This window comes from Momordica charantia, assembly GCF_013281855.1.
Source record: "Momordica charantia cultivar OHB3-1 chromosome 6 unlocalized genomic scaffold, Mcharantia_2.0 BLBB01000006.1, whole genome shotgun sequence".
Classification (NCBI taxonomy): domain Eukaryota; kingdom Viridiplantae; phylum Streptophyta; class Magnoliopsida; order Cucurbitales; family Cucurbitaceae; genus Momordica; species Momordica charantia.
Genome location: NW_028275164.1, coordinates 26300281 through 26322415, shown reverse-complemented (window position 1 = coordinate 26322415; position 22135 = coordinate 26300281). Strand labels below are relative to the sequence as shown.

The window sequence follows — 22135 nt, the reverse complement described above, 5'->3', positions numbered from 1 at the left end:
CACACTATTGCTCAACCTAGGAAACAAATCAATTATACGGCTCTATTAACGTAAGTATTCACACACGTCATTGATTTCGAAAAATAAAAAAAGTATGGAAATACAAATACCATAGTATGATTTAAACATTAATATATTTTCAACTTATTCTCGAAGGACATTGCTTTTGACTTTTGAGTGATGATTATATGAAAAATCTCAAGAAACTCTGTGACATTTGACCACAGGTAATAGTTTCTAGTAGAGCTTCTTAGTAATTATAGCCATAGGACCAAAAGAAAAAAAAAATCAGAGAGAGAAGTCTAGATCTTTTCATAGATTAACATTAATCTCCAAATCTTTGAAACTTGGGACCAACCTAAAAATGATTAAAGAATATTTTAAGAAAGCTATCAAAATGCATGGATTCTGCTCTTTGATCCAATAGCTTTGAAGGAATGTTTCCTCAAAGAATTGATTAATTAGCATTGCCTTTGGGTTTTGTGTGCAATAATGTATATAAGCTGCAAATTTTTGAGCTATATGTCAAACTATAATATTTTATGTATTAACTAAAGCCTTCATTTTAATCACAATCTTTTATTGCAAATTTTTTAGAGCCAAATTAAATCACACACATGCCTCCATGTGATCATAGAGCCCAAGCAAGTAACTTGCCTTTTGCAACATTCAATATTATATGTACACATTCATCATCCTTCATGGACTTGCCTCTGAGGCTAATCTAATCATATTCTAAAGTCATGAGAATCAAGATGAATATATATATATATATATATATCCATTTATCTGCACGCACAAAAATTTAACATCGATTTGGTACTCTGTTGAATACACTCCGATACTTAAGTTAGAAATCAAGTAGGGAGTAGATGGGTACATAGTAGAAAAAATATGAAGACAGCAATCTTGAAGGTGAGAGTTTGTTTGAGAGTGTGTGTCGAATTCTCATATGGAATTGTGTAGAGGAATGCGACTTATCTTCATTAGAATTAGTACTCTTTTATTTATATAATATATATAGGGAGAGAGAGACATAGTGCACAGTCCTCCTCCCTCTCCAACGTCTACAAGAGAGCAGATCACTGACATAAGGGATCACACTAAGAGTACGTGGGGATCATTGACATCCTCTGTTTCCCATGTCTCGTAGATAGGGGCACCAAAACAGTGTCTTGAGCAATCCCTTGAAGCGCATCATAGTTTGAGTACAGGGTGTCAACACCCTGCTATTTGTATAGAGTGAGATGAATAAATTATTAAACTAATTACAATTAATTCATATATGTAAAAATTTAAATGGCTAATATATTTGAGCTATTTAGTAAGAATATTGATTAAGCTTGATTGTGGATAATGTGAACTTCTCATTACGTGGCTCATTGAATAGAAACCAACTTAAGATTCTAATTCCTAAGGGATTATGTGAGTTCTAGCATATATGGTTGATTATTGGGATGAACAAAATAGAGATGAAAAACAACGAGAGGAAGCTCCACCGAAAGAAGAAGAGGAAATAAGTCAGACACAATTCATGTAATGTCAGGGTGCCTATGGCAGTACAGTGAGAGCATATATATACAATTAATGTATATATTTCACAATTATAATCCCCAACAAAAATACTATGTTGCCTTGGCTTTTTGTTCCTCATCAAGCTGCAAGTATTGCCCATGAATTGTTTGAGCCTCTCGTTTCTCATATCAAGCCGAGAGAATTCCCCATATTCATTTTCAGGGTATATCAAAAGAACACAAAAAAAATTTGTTGCTCAATAATTTCTTATGTGAATTTGAGACAATCCATGTCAGTCAAGAGTTAGAGACGGCATGAAAGTGAAAACAAAGCAAATTGTTTCATCATATCGCTCTTGGAGGCTTTTCCAACAATGCAGATAGGTAGACTTCATTTTTTGATTTAGGAGCAATAGCCCATTTGTGTTTCTTGTATCTAAACTGCAGAAACATATACATGTAGTCGTCGAGATCCTTTCGATCGCAAAAGAACCGGTCGATCCACAACAAACCTCCTGGCCGTAGAACCCGATCCCAGTCGAAAAGTATGAAATCCAGCAGCAGCATGTCCAGCCAGCCATCCATGAACCCAGTGGTGTGAATCAAGTCCATTGTGTTATCAAATAAAGGAAGGCGTTGGTTTAGTGTCACATAAAGAGGAATCAAACCTCTCAATGCAATAAACTCATTGAAAGGAGCCCCAAGGTTCAAGGCTGTGGTCACGATGGTCACATTTTGTTCTTTCATTCTCGCAGCGAAGCTCCCCGAGCTGATCCCGAAATCCAACCCGACCCGGATCTCCCCCGCCTTCAATGCCAGAACATCCGATAGCACAAAGTCGACCGAAAGAGAGCTATTGGTGACCCATTTTCGCTTCTCTTTCTCCAACTCGAAACAACCGCTACACTTGTTATAACCTCTTCTCGGATTCTTGCTTGACAAGCAAGAAAAGTTCCTACACTGATAGTTACTCCATCTTACATTCCGATCGTCGGGCAACTTCCATAGAGATTCGTTCACCGGATACGGCCTTTGGTAGACCTTCGATGCTCTTGCCAGACACCGTCTCCGGGGCAACGGATCGCAGCCATTGAGCATCAACTTTTGAGCCAAGTTCCAATCATCTTTGCAATAAGAACCAATGTCATAATCCATATAGTCCTCCAATTCCTTCCTATGCAAAACACAAGCATGTCCAATAGTGTTGTATATTTTCTCAGTCATATACATGTTGAGCTTCCCAATTCTACTCTTCTTTGGAGAAATGTACTTTCTTATTTCCTCAACCACAAAATTGTTGATCAAAGGCTCCTCTTGCATATTAGAATTTTGATCATCAATTTTCTCAACCTTTGGTAACCTAATTTGCCTCAAGGCAATGTGAGCATTATAGAGAGGCCTTATAACCTCTTCCTCCAAGTACTTTTTGTGCTCAAGCCTTGTGATGGATCCATTGCTCAACACTTGCTTGTTCTTCTCCATTTCTTCGACAGCGGATTCAAGCTTCGCTTGCAAACCGTCTAGCTGATCGAGCACTTCTTCGACTCGGTCCGACAATGCTTTCACGTCGAAGCTGGCCTCGTAGACGTGCTTCGTGGTGTAAAAGTACCGGCAAACGTCCTCCTTGTGGAAGAAGAATCCAGCAGAGTAGAATTTGAAGAGGCTCAATGTGGTAATGAGGATAACAAGCCCTCCTAATAGAATCTGAAGCCATCCCATGGTTCTTCCAAGCCTGCATTTTGTGTGGATCAGCTTCCTCATTTTCTTAGAGACAAAGTGCAAGAAAACTTTGTCCTTTTTTTTTGCTGCTTAATTCTCTGCCTTCTGACTCCAAGGTTTCAAGCCCTGAACAAACAAAGTAAAATTCCAAGAAATTATAGGAAAAATCTGAATCTTATAGTTTGAAAACCAGTACCATCCTAAATTAACAACATATTCGGAACTTTCGTTTTCTTAGCTATCAAATCATTATCAGACCTAAAAGTTTAGAATATATTTTCTGTTAAGGATCACACGTTGAAAAGTAAAGGACCTAAGAATTTATAATATAAGTGGTTCTCTTTTTATTGCCAATTGGTTTTAAGATGGAACCCATGAATATTAATATGATATCAGAGTCAAAAGCTCTAACGAACATTCGGTCCAAGAATGGGACCCGACCAAGATCGATAAGCCAAAAGAGCTACGAACCTAACAAGCATTATACTCTTCTTACCAATTAATAAATATCTCATCAGGTGGGACAGCTATACTTTTTCAACATCCCCTTGTTTTTCTGGACATAGGATATCACACAATCAGCCAAATTAGAAAATACAAAATTTCTAGCATAAGAAACACACCGTCCAAACCATAACAACTAAATTTGAATTTAACTTTGAGATAATTTCGCAGAGATTTCAGTTTGTAGATTGGACCAAAAAGATTTAGTTCATAAGTTGAGTAAATCTATTATTATTTTCTCAACACACATCAACGGGAGAAATTCAGGAAACTTGTAATTAATTTGATGAATTATCATTTCACAAATTTTCGTCTTTGATATTGTAAATATTACAATACAATATTTCATTTACTTTTCTTTGTAATTATCTCAGCAACCAAACAAATTCTATGAAAGTAAACAGAGAAAATGGCTGCAAAGTTGAACTAGCATTTAATGGGGATTGAAAGTTGAGAAGTTTATTTCTATTTTCTTACCTGAATTCATTCAAACCCAGATGGAAATCTTTCAAGAAATGCATCAAATTGAAGTCAAGTTCCCAAAGGATTTGAGACCATTCATTGAACTGAAACACAAGAGAAGAAAGGGGTTTTCCCATTGTTTACTTCTGATTCAGATCCAACTTGAAATTTGAAACAATTCCCATATGAAACTTTAGAGCTGGAAATTCGTAGAAATTAAGGTATCTTCTATTTTACTCATTGGTTTCCCATAGATTCATGAACTGAAATTATTAATTTACTGATTAATTATTAATCTATCAACTTGGTTCTTGGATTCATGAGTTGAACGAGCACAAATCTCGAGGGTAGAAACCCATGCTTTCCTTGAAGGTAGAAGGCATACTTTATTGCATTAAGTCGGGTTAGACAAATTTATAACCCAAACAATTGAGTTAGACTAAAATGTGATTGAGAGAATCAAACCTCTCCAATCTCTAAGGAATTAGTAAAATATATTAATTATTGAGTTAAAGCTATTTGTACCATTTAATTTTGAATTAGTTTATTTTCATAAATTATGAATATATGCTATAACGAGAATTTCTTTAGTACCCAACTTATTATGCTCTTTGGAAGATTGCAATAAAATCTAATTTCTAGGTGATTTGGTTAAATAATCAGGTTACCTTTGTTAGCAAGAACTTTGTAATGTTTTGTTTTCGGTTTATTCAAATTAAATTTGGGTCCGCTTTAAACGTTTTCAAAAGAAAGAGAAGTGGGTGTCTTAATCACTGAACTATATTTAGGTTAGACACCACTGCTCGGATCCTTTAATTTCTATTGATCTATAATAATTTTAATATATTGAGATTAGTCAGATAAATGAGAATGCTAAATTTCTAAAAAAAAAAAAAAGAATAAAAAAATGCTAAAGCTTAATTCTTTGGAATGGTGGGAGTATATTTTTTTTATTTCTGTAACTAATAATTTAAGAAAAGAAAAATAATAGATAAATTACTATATTTTAGTTCCTATAGTTTGTATTTTGGTTTTAATTTAGTTTTAAAAGTTTCAATTTGATTTTTACAGAAATTTGGTTAAATCTCTACAATGGTTTCTTGCTTGATTAGATGTTAATATTTTTATTTTATTTTTTTTTATTGGACCTCCTCTTTACCATGTTCAAAAGAAAATATGTTATAGTTATAATTGCGCCTCTTGGTTCTACACTACAATATTTATAATACTTGTCTATGCTTATTTTTGGATGAGTGCCACGTAGGTCTTCGTCTCCTAATTCAAGCTGAATCTGCACACATAAATTTAATATCGATGTGGTGCTCTTTTAAATGCACACTCTTGATGTCTAAGTTTATACTTAAGATTGGAGCAAGTCGATATGGAGCACGTAGAATAATTGCAAGAATCTGAAAGTCTGATGTGAAAGTGTGCGTGAATATTGCAAAAGAATATGTGCGCTCGAATCCACCTACTTTATTCCGCTCGGACGTTGTCCACGCAATTGATTGGGAATCCGGACGTGTGTCGCCTTAAACTTATCCGATAACAATATTATATTGTCAAAAGAAAAAGGAAAAAATGGTATTACGCACCAAAAATAATGTGACATTAGAAAACTATCCCCATTCAATAACTTTAGAAATATTTTGAGATATTTAACAAAATTCTAAAAGACCAATGTTACTTTTAAAATTATAAACACTAAATTGAAATTAAACATGATTTGTTTTCTTTAAGAAGCAAAATTAAGGACTAAATGTTTCTAAGAGTATAAAAAAAAAAGGAAAATAAAGGTGAAAATTTCAACGCAATGAATATGCATGCTTCATAATGAAGATATGATTGACAATTTTTAACCTCAGATCTCTATCAATAAGCCTCACTTGTGGACCCCACGTTGACTGAAATTCACACAAAATAAATAAAATGTTACTATCAAGATTTTTGCTTAGCCAAGACCCACCAATTTATTTTTCCTTCCTTAAGGTAACGTTTGCCTTATTTTATTGTCATCATAAATTATAGATTTAAAAACATATTAATTACTTTCAATTGTTATATCCTCTTATCGATTTTATAATTATGACTTATTATATATATATATATATAAACATTATAATGTTTTAGATTTCTTTTGTAAAATCGATTATAATCCACAACTCCTCTCCAATTGATCATATTAAATATATTATAATTTTATAAGATTGATCTTATTTCATTATCAGATACCTTGACCTAACGAAAAAATCAATATTGTTTATAATCGGTTATCATTTTTAAACTCATACTCTCAAAATTAATCTAACACAAGCTATGTACTAAAACTACAAGATTTCACATACAACACTTGTTTTTTACTAGTTATAATAAAAGAATTTTCAAAATTTTAGATCGTGAAGATTGATTTTGAAACGATAATCTATGCGAAGTCAATTTTCTTCTTATTTCCCCTTAGGTTTTCTTTAACATGTTCATCAGATTTGGTGAAATATGGATAGCTAGATATTTTTTATTATAGGGATTGATTTAGCTACTAGATTTTATGGTATGACTATATAGTTTGCTTGTTAATGAATTTACCTTGTTCTATTTATGTCTCTTTGCTTCATGCACATTTAATCTTTTAATCACCACCTAAAATTTAGTACACTCATAAGAGGTGATTAAGAACGAATGATATAGATGTATGATTGAAGGGTTCTAAAATCGAGAGATATATTCATAAAATTTTTTATAAAAATTTTGCTAAACACTTAGACTAATTTCGATATCTGTCTGACTATTGAAATTGAATAGAAGTATTGATTCCATAATTAGCAAGTTAGTTTTAACCGATGCTAGAGAGTCAAATGAATGAAATTATTCTAGGATTTATAATCATTTGTTCTTAGCTAGGATTGATTTGTTAATTTGGTGGTCCAGTCGATAAAATCAAATCCGGAGTGTTTTCTCTCTTCCAATCTTTTTCCTCATTTTAGTTGACTTTCTACATTCAATTAGTTTAGAATTTCATACCTCGATTCCTTATTACAATTGAGTTCTAGTATCAACGTATAAATACTCTAGCAAGCTTGAAATCCAATTGTAAGGATGAAATTTTTTTTGCTTGATACTGTATGCCTGCGGTTAGCAACTCATATTAATACTGTATGATCAAAGTCTGAACCTTGACTTGGGTGAACGACGACCTGGTAGACAAGAATAAAGGACCTACAAAATAGAAGACACTCTGACGTTCAAGTCAGTGAATGACCGAGCTATATTCGAGAGAATATAGTTTTGTGTTCCGGGGAATGAAGCGGAAGGTTTCCATAGGCGGAGCTTCCGATAAGATTCCCGACAAGGCTTCAACGACTCTTTAAGGTTCCGAAATCTATGGTGTGTCGTCGTGAAACATGTCGGAGAGATTATCCTGACGAAGTGTTTTTTGCTCGGTTCGACCAGATAATTGGGATTTCGACAAGCGAAAGATAGGTTCGGCTCGATTGCTAAGAAAGGATCTGACCTGGACGTCAGTTTGGCTTGGCCCCATTGGATGAGGTTCGAGGCTACAAATCTTAGGTATCTTTAATTTTGTAACCAATCATAATTTTCACCGTATCAAGGACTGCCACGTGATTGGTGAGAAATCACCTCTATCAAATACAATTGCCAAACTACCTTACTTATTAACTAGTTTTTGAAAGATCCAATAAAATTGGAAGACAAAGTAGACAAAACAAAGATTTTCTTTTCTACGAGTTACCATTTAATTGACATAGTCCAATTGATTTAAAATTTTGTTTTCCAATTTGTATCCATATGAAAAAGAAAACAAAGCTTATGTATTCATGTTTGATATCAATAGTGTGTTCCATGTCTTTAAAATTATACCTACCACCAACAAAGGAATGGTGTCTTTTAGCAAAACAAAATGACAGACAATATCAAACAAAAAATCGACAACACCAAAGAATTTATGACAATAATGTGCAAGAGAAGAGAAAGTGTTGTTTTTATTTATTTATATATATTTTTTTTAACTAAACCCACAAGAGAATTAAATGAATTTTCAGAATATTCACCTAAAAACATGGGAATTTTCAATCAAACGCATAGTTACTATGTAGGCATAAATATATACTTTTTTTTTTCTCTTTTGTTGAATATTCTATGCAAAATGAGAATATTCAACATTGTGATATTGAACAAATTTATGAACAACTTGATTATTATTATTTTTTGGGTTAAAATATTATTTTGATACTTGTACTTTCAGCTTTGGTTAATTTTAATCTCCATAATATTTTTTATGTTTTCAACTTTGGTTTATTTTAGTTCTTAGGCTTTTAAAATGTTCGTTTTGAGTCCCTATACTTTTAAAAATTTACCATTTTTGTTTTTAAATTTTATTTTTAATCTCATTTTTTCTCGTACAATATATTTTAGTATGATACTAAACTCTATATATTTTTTGCAATGTAACCATGATTTTATATTAAAGAGTTTCCATTATGTATATAATTTATGTTTAATTTTGATAGTAGGGACCAAAATGCTACTTTTTAAAAGTACAATAACCAAAACGAACCTTTTGAAAGTATATGGATTAAAATAAACAAAAATTAAAAATACAATAACCAAAATAAACCTTTCGAAAATTATAAGAACCAAAATAAGCAAAAACTGAAAGTTTAGGGACCATAATAGTATTTTAATCTAATTTCTTTTTAGTTTCTATTTTTAAGTTTATCCTTTTAAAACAAAGTAGTTATCAAACCAATACCGTTAAGAAATTCATTATTATGTTTTTCTATTGGAAAAAAATAGTTTTAAAATCTTAACTAAATTATTAACAAAAGAAAAATAATCGAGGCAAGAAACTTTAAAAAGTCAGTTGTCCTATGTTAAACAAAGAGAATATACATACATATATATATATTAGTACTAGTACTACTATTTCAAAATGCCTAATTTTTTTATAATTATTTTTTAGTTTTTAAAATTGGATAAGATCCTCAAGAAAACATTATGTAAATTGTGCAAAAAGAGGAAAATGTTAATGGATAAATTTATTTAAAAAACAAACTATCAAAAATAAAATGAATATCAACGTTCTTTAACTAATTGATTTCAAAAGTTCATCTAATATTTTATTAATTTATTTAATGCATATTAGAAAAAAGCAAATGATGATTAATTGAGAAAAAAGAAAGTTAAAATCTGATATTGATGTCTATGGCCTCGGTTTGTTAACGCCATTTTGTTTTTAATTTTATGTTTTTAAAATTATGCTTGCGTGTTCATAATTTTTATTTATTATTATTATTATTATTTGGTATATTTTCACCTCTATGAAAAATACATTTACATTCTTAGTCAAATTCTAAAAACGAAAACAAAATTTTTCAAAACTACATTTTTTAGTTTTCAAAATTTGACTTATATTTTGAAAATATTTTTAAAAATTCGGTAGCAAAATAAAAAAAATAAATTGGTGATAGTAGTGTTTACCATTTTAATTTTAAAAAGTAGAAAATAAAAAATAAAATGATTATTAAACCGGACCTACTTTTAATTTTTTTTCTTTTTTTTTTGTCTTTGAATTTTTTAAATATTTATTTCAATAATAATGTTAAAAAAATTACATTTTTAGTTTCTAATATTTTAAAATGTTAATTTTATCTCCAAACATTTTTAAAAGTAACTATTTTGTCCCTTAATATTTGTCCATTTGATATCACACATCAGTGAATATATGAAACATCAATACGTGTCTATATTAACATGTTAATACAAATATTATAGTCATGTTATCCATATATTAAACAATATATTAATGACAATATATATAAATTAAAGTTGGTGCCAACATGAAAAAATATAAGCTATTAAAGCATTTATTCATTCTTTTAACATCCGATGTTCAAATCCACACACCCACATTTGTGGTACTAGAAAGGAAAAAAAGAACTAAAATTGACATTTTCTTAATAGTTTGGAAACTAAAATAAGTATTTTCAAAATTGAAAGAAAAAAAAAACTTGAAAGTTCAAATAAGACATTTTAAAATTTAGGTATAAGAATAATATTTATCAAAGTTGAACCACCAATATTTTAAAAAAAAAAACTTGAAATATAATTAAATATGTCTCATTCTTGAAAGTGATCAAGTCTCTAAATCTTTGTTTCTCGGTAAATAGAAACTATATAAAGGATGGGAAAGTAAGAAAAGAAAAAAAAAAACAAAGAAAAATTTGAACCAAAACATTCTAATTTTGTCAACATTGGTTGAGCATTTCCCACTTCAAATTATGACCAAGGAGTTTAGATTCTATTTGATTACACATTTGTTTTTATAAATTATGCTAGAACGATATTTTATTCTTATAACTTATTTTTCATAAATATTTTTTTAATTTTAGTCAGAGTTGTTGTTAACTTTTAGAGGATGAGAGAAAATAAAGCAAACAATAACCAATAGGTTTAATTGAATTGCTCCAAGTATAAATCTAATAACATATTTATACTAATATAATTTCTAATCATAATCGAAATATGAAATCTAATTCAAATAATATAAGCTAAACTAAATCTAATTCAAATATAATTATAATTAAAATAATATTATCTCACGGTTCTAAACTCTAAATAAAAAATAGTTTATTTAGAAAACATTTCTTTTAGTTTTCCAAATTTGATAGAGATTTAAATTGTTGATAGAAAAACAAAACTAAATAGAAAAATCGTCATGAAGAGTGGCCTTGATTTTCTCTAAAACCCTAAAATAAATAATTTTCCTACTAAATTTCGAAATGAAATCAACTCCTAGAAATGAAATCATCTCTCTGTTTTTTTTTTTATGGAAACATTAATACGACTCAACAACTTATTTATTTATTTATTATTATTATTTAAAAAATTTTGCTTAAAAATTCTTTATAGAACAAGAGTCTAGTCGGTTAGGTGTGGGAGAGGTTCAAACGTCAAATTCTTCCTATGTCTTACAAAAATAAATAAATAAAACTGTATAAAGTAATACTAATATATGAAAGAAAAATAATTATGAAATGTTTAAAGTGTTTACGGTCCTAAAATCTCTACTTTTTTTAGTACGTTAAGTGGGGTGCGGAATTCAAATTCATGAAATCTTGATCATGTCATTTATTGCTTAGGCTCATGTTGGTGACATTTAATCTCTGTTTTTGTGTTTTTGTTTTTTATTTTTTTTTAGGAAAACCATATAATCTATGTTAAACTTTAATATTGTAGGTCTTTAATTTCATGCTTTAGTATCATTCTTAAACCATTGGGAATTTAATAAAAATGTCCAATTTGGTCCAACCTATATCATTTTGGTTCAGTTTATATTACTTTCAAATCATTTTTTTTCCATTTTTGTCCATATTCTTTTGAAATGTTCATTTTGGTCCCTCTATTTTTAAAAAGTGACTTGTTTTGGTTCTTTTATTTTATTTTTAATCTAATTTTTTTATTCACAATTTTAATATAATACTATACTCAATAAATTTATTGAAGTTTTGTATTAAAAATTTCATTGGGCATACAGTTTGTGTTAATTTGTAAATAGGGACTAAAATAATTATACATTTCAAAAGTAGAGGGATCGAAATCTTTTAAAAGTATAGGTGTAGCATGTCATTTATGTGTTCTTTATGTCATTTATAATGAATTCTATCCTTAGTTTCTATCCTTTAATCTTTGGTAACTATTTGATTTTTTGGTTTTGAATTTTTTATAATTAAACTTGTAAATGTTATTTTCTGTATATGAATTTATTTGTTCGTTTTATCTAATTTTTTATAAATATTTTCAAAATCCAAATTAAAATTTGAAAACTAAAGGAAAAAAAGTAGTTTTTAAAAAATTGTTTTTTGTTTTTCAAAATTGACCACGAATTCAAATCTAAAGAAATTATGAGGAAACTAACATTATTTTTAAAAATAAAAAACTAAAAAAAATGAAATGATTATCAAATAGTTTTTATTTCTTATTTTTTATTTTTAATATAAAAACAAAAATAAAGAAGGTATTAAGAAGACAAAAAAAAAAGGATGGATATATAATAATAATAATAATAGTTTAATATATTTATTATGGCTTATTTTTAAATTTAAAAAAATGCAAAATAAAAAGAAAGACAAGTCACAACATCACATATGACATGTTTTAATCAATAAAAATCAACCCCACCATAAATTAAATATTTTTTTAAATAATTTGAAAGATACTTCTAGTAATTTTTTTTTTCTTAAATAGATTTAGGGTGGGAGTTTAACTTCGAACTTAAAGAAAATGAGTAAGATGTCTTAATGGTTGAATTATTTCCGTATTTGCGTAATAACAATTCTAATGTGCTAAAACTTGCCCATGTTACAATTTATGGAATGAGCCAAATTTTAGGGCACATTGGACTTCTCTATACTATTTTAAAGGATTTATCTAATTTTCATGTTTATTAACTATAGAATTAGATGTCAAAGCGAACATAGCTCAGCGGTGATTGACATATACCTCCAACTAAGAGATTGCGAATTCAATCCTCCACCTTACCTAGAAAAATGTCAACTTACCAATTTAACATTTAACCTAAGTCTAAATTAACTTTGAAAATGAACTGATAGATTCTGCAGTTGTTATAGAGATTCAGCGACTATAACATCTTTCATCACTATTTATATTTTTATTCTTTATAGCAATGAAACAAGATATTCCACGTAAGCTTTGCGAAATTATCAATTTTTTTCATAAGTTCTGAGAGAAATTATTCTCGCTCATTGCTAGATTTCGTGGCAAAAAGGCAAATTTTCTTGTAGTGAAAAATATAAATTTGAAAAATGTGTTGTATATCTTTTATATCATCCACATTGAGGATTTCGTTTCAGCCTAAAACATCTATATGTTTGAGTAAACAACCCTTGTTCTTGGAACTGGCCGCTACAGAACTTTTGGGTTTGGTAATAAAAATAATAAATAGTCAGTAAAAGAAGTTGACTCCAACTTCATCCAACAAATCTCTCAAATATATTATTTATTTAAATTAACAAAAGTTTTTTCCTTGGGCAGAAAATTCCCCTAAATTAAACCTCAAAGTTTTTCAAACACTAGCTAATAAACTCCGACAGGCAAGTTTATTACACCCCCAATGAAAATTTAGAACTTAGAAAAATTTATTTGACATAAAAATGGTCATCCCAACATGAATATAATTCAACTTATTAAAATATATATTTTCGATATAAAAAAATTAGAGGTTCAAATTTCCACTTCAATCCTTCGATATGTTATTCAACTATAAATATAATCGACCTTAAAGATACATTGAATATATAAAAACTTAAAATTAAACAATTCCACTCGTTCTTAAAACTTTACAACACTCGAATTTTATTTTATTTTTTTGGGTTTTGTAGTCCAAATCTTGGGATCAAAAAATTATTGTTAATTCTTCTTCTAAGTTATTGATTTTAATTATTAATATAAAAGTATTCTTAAATGGTTTTAGTTATTAATATAAAAGTATTCTTAAAATATATATATATATATATATATATATATATAATAAACCAATTTTTTAAAAAGGAAAAACTTATTTTCTTTTTTTTTAAATGGAAAATACTTATTTTCTAATTTTAAATTGCGTCTTTACATTTCAAATTTCAAATTTTGTGTCGAATAGGCCACTAAATTTTTAAAGTATTTAATATATCCATGAACTTTTAGTAATGTGTGTCTAATATATATATTCATGAATTTTAAAAAATATTGAATAGGCCAAAAACCTAATAGATACAAAATTAAGAGTTCAATGTGTTATTAAACACTTTTAAAGTTGACAACATGAGCTTAGCTTAGTGGTAATAGACATATGTGATTTTTATTTTATGCGTGCAACGGTGTAGAAGTTTCATTCACATAACAATATTTTTCCGTAAAAAACGCGTCTACTTTTTCGTGACATTTTCTCACTGTCATCGAAAACTTGGTTTTCATGACAGTTTTTAACGGTCATAAAATTTGAAAAATCCGAAAAAGTTCGGTTTTTCGTACGAAAAACGCGTCCCAATCATTTATGATAGTTTTTTTCCTTTAATTATGACGTGTTTCTAGTTTGGAATTTATCCTCCATCAAGATCTCTTTTTATTATTTTTTAATTTTTATTATTATTTTGTAATATTCAAATTACTATTACTACCTAACCTCATGTGAAAGGTAGACTTTTCAAATTCATGTGGACCCCGCTATTGCAATTTAAAAATTATATATACATTGTGGAGAACTGATTTCATCAAAAATGAAATTAAATTATCTAGAGAAAAATGATTAAAATCATATAACACATTTTCTAATGAATAGCTCATTTTAATGTATGATAAGGACTTTTATTATATTTAATTTTTTTCAAAAAAAAAAATCATCATATATGTTTACTAGTAATTTTCTTTGTTTCCTAATAGATCTAACTCTAAAAATAATCTGGAAACCTACCTAATTAAAGTAGTTTTGAAAATATGTTGAAATGAAAATCGTATTGAGGAGTCATTTGAAAATGATGAATTTCAAAAATCCATATTAATTATAAAAAAAAATAAAAGGAAAAACCTCAAGTTGATCCTTGTGATAGCTTTCCTAATCCAGCTCTAGGACAAAAGACAACAAAATAATATTAATAATACAATTAGCATTTTGAAATCAAGTTTAATTATTCTAACTTAAAAATAAATTGTAACGTCAACATGAATTCAAGCATCTTGTTGAAGAGGTTGCAAGTTCAATTCTTCATTTTCGGATTTGTTGTTACAAAAATTAAAAAAATAATCGTAAGTATAACCCATTGATGAAATCAACAATTTTTTCTTATTTCAACCTATAGCATCTCTAATTTTAGCAATAGAATTTAATGGAAATTTAAGCTCAATTTGGAACTTTACTTTTGTTAAGTGGCTATCCTCAGACCGCAGGTCTAACTGCACAACTTTACAGTGGCATTTTGGGAATACACAACTTTTAAACTTTTTTTTTTTTTTTTCCTTTTCCTTTTGAGTACAACAATTGTGGAACTTTTCTTTTTGTTGAATACTACCAGAAGCAGACAAAGCTTCTAATTTGTTTCCCCTTCCCACTGGACACCATGAAATATAAATTTAAACTTTTGTGGGTAAAATACCTATTTTACCCTCCAAATTATATGAATAACCAGACATGAACCATAAATAGTTTTAATTTTTTCATCAAATAATTTAATTCAATGATTGAATATAATCCTAGTTTAAATCTTGTTTGGGTTCATCAACCTTAAATAAAAAATCATCAATTTTTTATTCTCATTATTCAATTTTGTTACGTATAAAATAATATTTTATGTGCTGCAGATCGATTTCTAACCTAAGATTCTAATAAAATTATAATATAATACCAACAAATTTTAAAACAAACAATAAAAACAGATTTTCATCAAAGCTCAAGATTAGATCAAAGAAGAAATTCAATTTTAAAGATCATAAGAGACTATATGTGATATATAGTTGAAAACAAACCTAAGATTTAAAGCAAAAGCTTTGGTATAATAATGAAGCACAAATAATTGATTTGAATTATTAAAGTCCATATTTCCCATATGTTCCAAATTTACAAAATTACCCTACTGAGTTTTTTTAGTGGAATAATAAGTGGATTGAGGATTTCAACCTCTGATTTTGATGGAAATATATGTACGTTGTCTTATCCAATTAAATCATATTCAAGAGATATGTCAAAGCAAGCATAGCTCAACGATAATAATTGACATATATTATTAATTTTCTAATTAAAAAAATGAATTATATATAAGAACAAGGATCAGTGGCATTTCCTATAATTCCAATAAGATTAGGGCAAAGCTTTGAAACCCATATATAAATTCTCCAATGGCAGGCCAAAGAAAGACCCTTTCTTTTTTCTACATCTTCTTCTTCTTTGTATCAGCCATGAAAAAAGCTTCCTCTCCACCATGAAATAGAAGACAAATTCCTCCCTTAACCCACAAATTTCTTACTTTCATTTATTTACAATTCCCCAAAAAAAGAAAAAGAAATAAAGACAACGAGAATTCAACCAAAAAATTAGTATTTCTAGGGTTTCTCTCTTCTCTCTCTTAGTTTTTCAATGTCCAGAATCTCAGGGTGTTCTGAGGATGGTGAACGTGAGAAATTGGGGAATCAGTTCAGCCATGAAAGCTCTCAGCTTGGAGCTCCCAAGAAGAAGAGGAACTTACCAGGAACACCAGGTAGTTTTAATTTGCCTTTACTTTTTTGCAAATTCTTTTTCTTTTTAATTGATTTATTTTTCAACTTATCCCAATAACAATTTCATTTTAGTTTTGTGTTGGTGAAGATTTGGTTATAAGAGATTCGAACCTCCGAACTCGTGGTTCATAGTCAAGTTTCTAATCTTAATCATGGTTTATAGGTTTCATTCCGTCTCCATTGAATTTGTTCACGGATTTTCATTTTAAATTGAGAAAATGGGAAATTAGCGCCGCTGTCTCGGTAGGAAAGATAAATTTGAAGGTGTGATGTGAAATGAGAGAGAAAGATGAGAGAGGAGTTTCATAATTGGGAATTTGAATAAGACGACTTTTTAAAATAATTTGTCTCTTCTCCCTGTTTTTTCTTCGAAAATTTGGTTAAATTTTCAAAATTATTTTTGAGGTAAAATACAAGACCAAATTAAGACGATGATCGCATTCAAAGTGAGAATTAAAAATAAATGTGTTAACTACGTCTAACTTGACAAAATTAAGAAGATTATTAGTTAGTATGATTTTTGAAAATAAAATCATCATTAAATGCGCACTAATTTAATACTTATGTCTCTCAAATTTTAAATGTCTGAGTAGTTGGAAGGACTTCAATTATTGGAGGGGGATTACAATGATTGCTATGTACTGTTTGGACTTTTCCCATGTTCATCATCCTACTTTTTAAAGACTTTTTTATTAATTAAAATTAAAAAGAAAACTATTTTATTACATTATTAAAATATCCAAATTAAATAATGGATTTTTGTTAAATTTAATGTTGTTTTCAAAAGACTATTCTACTGGTAAACCCATAAAAGTGTTAGAACGAGGATATTTGATTTATTAGGAACGTTACTAATGTCTTTAATCATTGAGTTTTATTTAGATTGATATATCCAATAGTTATATTATAATGAAATTATATTACTATAGAGCTAAACAAGTTGAAAAGGAAAAAATGGGAAAAGACTTGATGAGAATAGTAAAGGCATGTCATATAAACTTTGAAATATAGATTTAAATAATTGAAATTGTATTGTAAAATTGTATAATTGGAGAAAAAGAAATTTTTTTTCCTTTTTAGAATACAAAATCATTAACACGAGGGTTGGAGATTTGGACCGATCTTTATAGAAATATTGAGGTCTCAATTTACAATAATTTTGATAGAAATAATAATAAAATATATAATGTTGATTATTTAAACCGTTAAAAAAACAAGAAATTCAACTTAAAAATTAAAAAATAATCATTTCTAACTTTTCTTGAACAAGTTTAAAATTTTGTATTATTAATATTATATCCACATTGATTATTTTTTATATTTCGTCAAATATTTTACGATATAATAGAAATGTTCATTCACAATAGAATTGTTAACAAAAATTTAATACCTTGGTATATATGTAGGAGATAAGATTGATATTCATCAATATTTTTATATTTCCATCAATAATTTGATTATGTGAATATAGATTTAAATTCATACTTTTGACATTTTTATAGATATCAATATTTTAGTCTTTGTATATGCATAGACCCAGATGCAGTAGTGGTAGCTCTTTCTCCAGAAACCCTAATGACAACGAATCGATTCGTGTGCGAAATATGCAATAAGGGATTTCGAAGAGACCAAAACCTACAATTGCATCGGCGAGGGCACAACTTGCCATGGAAGCTGAAGCAGAGGACGGGCGGGAGTGGGAGCGAGATGAAGAGGAGGGTGTACGTGTGCCCGGAGCCAACGTGCGTCCACCACAGTCCCGCGAGGGCGCTCGGAGACCTCACCGGAGTAAAGAAGCATTTCAGCAGAAAACATGGAGAGAAGAAGTGGAAATGTGAGAAATGCTCCAAAAAGTATGCTGTTCAATCCGACTTAAAAGCTCATACCAAAACTTGTGGCTCCAAGGAATACAAATGTGACTGTGGCACAATCTTCTCCAGGTTAATATTTTACATTCAACAAAAAAAATTTAAATCATTTTTTTAAAATTATTTTTATCCTTGTTAATTTTTTTTAATAAATTGTTTAACAAAATATATCGTAAATACTTGTTTTTTTCCCTTAATCTAATAATTAAAAGCTATATGTACGGTCGAAGATGAAAGATGAAAGATGTTTTTATATAATTAAATGCAGTTTTTACCACATGTTGGGGGAGGGTTCGAACCCACAACTTTTAGTTGAAGATATATGTCAATTACTGCTGGAAGTATGCTCGTTTTGACCACGTTGTTGATTATTTAGTTAAAAGTGATTTTGGAAATTTTATAAGTGTTAAAAACCACCCTTAAGAGATTTTAAAATATCTTAGGAGTGAGTGTTTATAGAAAAAATATGATTTACTTAAAAACATTGTCAAAAGTCAACCAAACAGATTAGGTATGAGATTTAGAAACAAATTTAAATGATTGATGAAAACTTAACTATAATAATGAAATATTTTTTCATATAAAGTTGGGAGAAGTATAGAAAACTTAAACCTCAAAAATCATTTCATTTTTAGTTTTTGATGTCTTTTAAAATTATGCTTGATTGCTTATAATTTCTATCATATGTTTATGCATTTCTTTAAAAACATTTGAACACCAAGCCAAGTTTAAAAAACACAAGCAAGTTTTTTGAAAACTACTTTTTTTTAATTTTCGAAATTTGGCTTATATTTTGAAGACATTTTCAAGAAGTATATAAAAGTTAAAGAAATATATAAATGAAAATAGTATTTACCCGTTTAATTTTTTTTAAAGAAAAAGTCAAAAATAAAAATGGTTATCAAACGAGACCTAAAAACTTAAAATAGAACCTTCAAACCTTTAGAAAAATAAATAAATATTTTATAGATGTTCACTTACAATCTAGTCAAGCTTAATAGTAGAAGTGTTATTGAACTATATATATGAACTTGGAAACATCATTTGAGTTGCGAGTGGGTTATATAACTAGATAGGTTTGATTCTATAGCAAAATATATGTTCAGTCCTTAAACTTTGAGTTGATTTATTCCATTTCGATATCTAAACTTTCCATATCTATTTCAGTTATTAAATTAAGTAACTATTTTGATCTTTTTTTTATATTTTAATGATTCAATAATATGACCTCAAAAAAAAAAAAAATATATATATATATATATATATATATGTTTTTGCACTAACGTGAAATTCACATAAGTTGAAAACAAGTATTAGGGTAAGAAAATTTTATGTTTCAAAATAACCCAATTTGAACCAAAATTTGTGAAAGTTCGAGAATCAAAACAATAACTAACTTTTAAAAGTTAAGGGACCAATTTAGGAGACTAGCAAGAATTAGAATGGATTAACTTTAAATGTTTGCTAAAATGAGTTGATTTCTTCTTTCTACTCCATAAATCTTATTTGAGTTTGAAGCTTTTTGCAGGAGAGACAGTTTCATAACTCACAGAGCTTTCTGTGATGCCTTAACAGAAGAAAACAACAAATTAGCGCGCCGAGGCGCCATGGCTTCCACCATGGCCTCTCCCTTCCAACAACAAGTCCCTCGCCTTCCCTCTCCGCCATTAACGCTGCCACATGACCTCATGCCCATTCCCCCGAAGCCCCTTAACGTATCAGCCGGAGCCATGTTCTCGTCGTCCAACTCCGAACGAAATGACCACCAGTTTCCTTCCCCCTCCGCCCTCATGTCTGCCACCGCATTGCTACAGAAAGCGGCGCAAATGGGTGCTGCTGTGAGCAGCAGTGGAAGCCCCACCACGAGCTCATCAATGACCCAACATAAGGTGTTAAATTCTCATTAAACTCAAAAACTTAAACGGATAGGTTGGAAGATATTTAATCATTTATTTGTATTTTTTATATATTCCCTCTATTTTTATGAGTGATTATCAATATTAATTGAAAAGAAAATGATACTATAACATTTAAGTACATAAATAGTTAAACTAACTCGGGGTAATAATCGGAGAAAAGTCTACATTTTCTTTAAGGATATTCAAAATTTTTATGTTCCAACTTTCTACATATATATATAATCATTCAAAAACTTTAGGAGAGCAAATGAGAGGAAAGTTATAAAATATTAAATATTCGATTTTGCTTGTTCAATTTTACAATAACTAAGGCATTCGTCCTTTCTTCTTAGTTCTAGATTTAACTCAAAAGCTTTATCGGATAGGTTACAGTATATTTAATAATTTATTCATATTCTTATCAGAAGGGCTACGTTACAAGGATGGCTCCTTCTTCCTTTGGCGGACTATTTCCCCAGACTGTTGCTAGCTTGCCCACCAGCTATTTGCAGAAATGCCCACAAGGAACCACTTCAGCTCAGCTGCTTTATGATTGCAGCACGGTGGACGTCGAGATGATCAACGACATTTCGACGCTGAATGGGATGTTTGATCAGCCGCTCATGGAGGCCACGAGGAAGAAAATGAACGACAAAAATGGCGCCGCGAAGACGATGACATTGGATTTGTTGGGGGCTGAGGGAGCAAAGAAGGAAGATCCCTTTGGAGGGTTGATGGAGAACATGAGTTACTTTCGACATCAAGCAGCAATGGGAAGGCACACATGGGAGATTTGATACTATGGTGTATGTGATTTTATAATTCTCATATAATGAAATGAATTTTTGGATCGTCTTTCTTTTTCTTTCGTTTCCCTCCTGATTTTAGGTAAAATATTGTAGAATTTGAAATTTACTAGAAAAAATACAGGTGCTATACGAAGTTTATTTAAGAAATGTTTCGCTTACAATCTGTGGCTCTGAGAGAGGTGATTTCAAAAGTCTAGATTTTATAGTCTCTGTGGAATTAGCAAACTAGAATAAATAAATTCATATAACCAAACATTTAATTAAACTTGATAAAACCTTGGGCTATGCGAATCCAACCAGTAAGTCAATCCCTCGCTTTAGAGAAGACTTAATTAAGTTTGTAGGTTGAATAAATCTGTTTCAAATAATTTGAAACTGAAAACATTGGGTTTGTGTAACTTGTGTTTAAATTTGTGTTTAATTGTATAAAGAAATGATATTAATAGAATTTGGTTTGCATGTAATTAACTTGTGTTTTTTGTTTGGAAGCTGCACAAGAAAATGGTAAATATAGTCCAAGATTTTAGAAACATGAGTTTAGAGATAGAGAAATGACTCTGATAATAATTTAGTTCAACGTGTTCCAACACTTGATTGAAACTTGAGATGATTTATAATATAATATGATATAAATTATACAACATTGTAAAAAAATAATTATACGAAATTTGTAGCATAGCTGGTTAATAAATTAAGTAATATTATTTTAGACTAAACTAAATATTTAGTCGCTGACTATTCCTAATTTACAAATATATTGCTAAACACAAACATTTTTTTTAATTGAGATTCAATTTTCAAATATGAAAAGAAAGAATACAACTCTATTTTTCATTGAATCCTTGTTTTCGGATTTTTGTTTTGTGAACACCAACTAAATGCACCCTTTGTAAATACATCAATAGTTTTTTTTTTGGGTCCGATTGAAGAAAATTTCTAATAAACAACATCAACAAAATAACATTTTTATTCTGATTGCTTATCATTCTGATTCCTAATAAGTTAAAAATGTCAACCTAAGTATAGCTTGAGGGGTTAAATTACCTATTTCCGACCAAAATGGTATGAGTTTG

General features: G+C 29.2%; 2 protein-coding genes across 3 annotated transcripts; one reads left to right on the top strand and one right to left on the bottom strand.

Annotated features, from left to right (window-relative positions):
- Positions 1-1631: 1631 nt before the first annotated feature.
- On the bottom strand, positions 1632-3352 carry LOC111015349 (S-adenosyl-L-methionine-dependent methyltransferase). Its single transcript, XM_022290354.2, has one exon. It carries the CDS (start codon positions 3273-3275, stop codon positions 1860-1862), a length of 1416 nt encoding a protein of 471 aa, XP_022146046.1. The 5' UTR covers positions 3276-3352; the 3' UTR covers positions 1632-1859.
- Positions 3353-16075: 12723 nt separating this feature from the next.
- LOC111015250 (protein indeterminate-domain 7) lies at positions 16076-21108 on the top strand. 2 transcript variants are annotated; one of them, XM_022290211.2, is made up of 4 exons: positions 16076-16468; positions 18022-18427; positions 19884-20244; positions 20682-21108. In XM_022290211.2, exons 1-4 carry the CDS (start codon positions 16348-16350, stop codon positions 21048-21050), a joined length of 1257 nt encoding a protein of 418 aa, XP_022145903.2. In that variant the 5' UTR covers positions 16076-16347; the 3' UTR covers positions 21051-21108. The 2 variants fall into 2 exon arrangements, with proteins under 2 accessions (XP_022145903.2, XP_022145902.2); XM_022290210.2 differs by having other exon boundaries at positions 20679-21108.
- Positions 21109-22135: the final 1027 nt, after the last annotated feature.

Excerpts from the sequence above, each read along its gene's own strand:
- LOC111015349 (XM_022290354.2), bottom strand. The coding sequence starts at position 3,275 with ATGAGGAAGCTGATCCACACAAAATGCAGGCTTGGAAGAACCATGGGA.
- LOC111015250 (XM_022290210.2), top strand. The coding sequence starts at position 16,348 with ATGTCCAGAATCTCAGGGTGTTCTGAGGATGGTGAACGTGAGAAATTG. Across the intron at positions 16,469-18,021 it reads GAACTTACCAGGAACACCAG|ACCCAGATGCAGTAGTGGTA; the intron begins GTAGTTTTAATT and ends GTATATGCATAG. Across the intron at positions 20,245-20,678 it reads CATCAATGACCCAACATAAG|AAGGGCTACGTTACAAGGAT; the intron begins GTGTTAAATTCT and ends TATTCTTATCAG.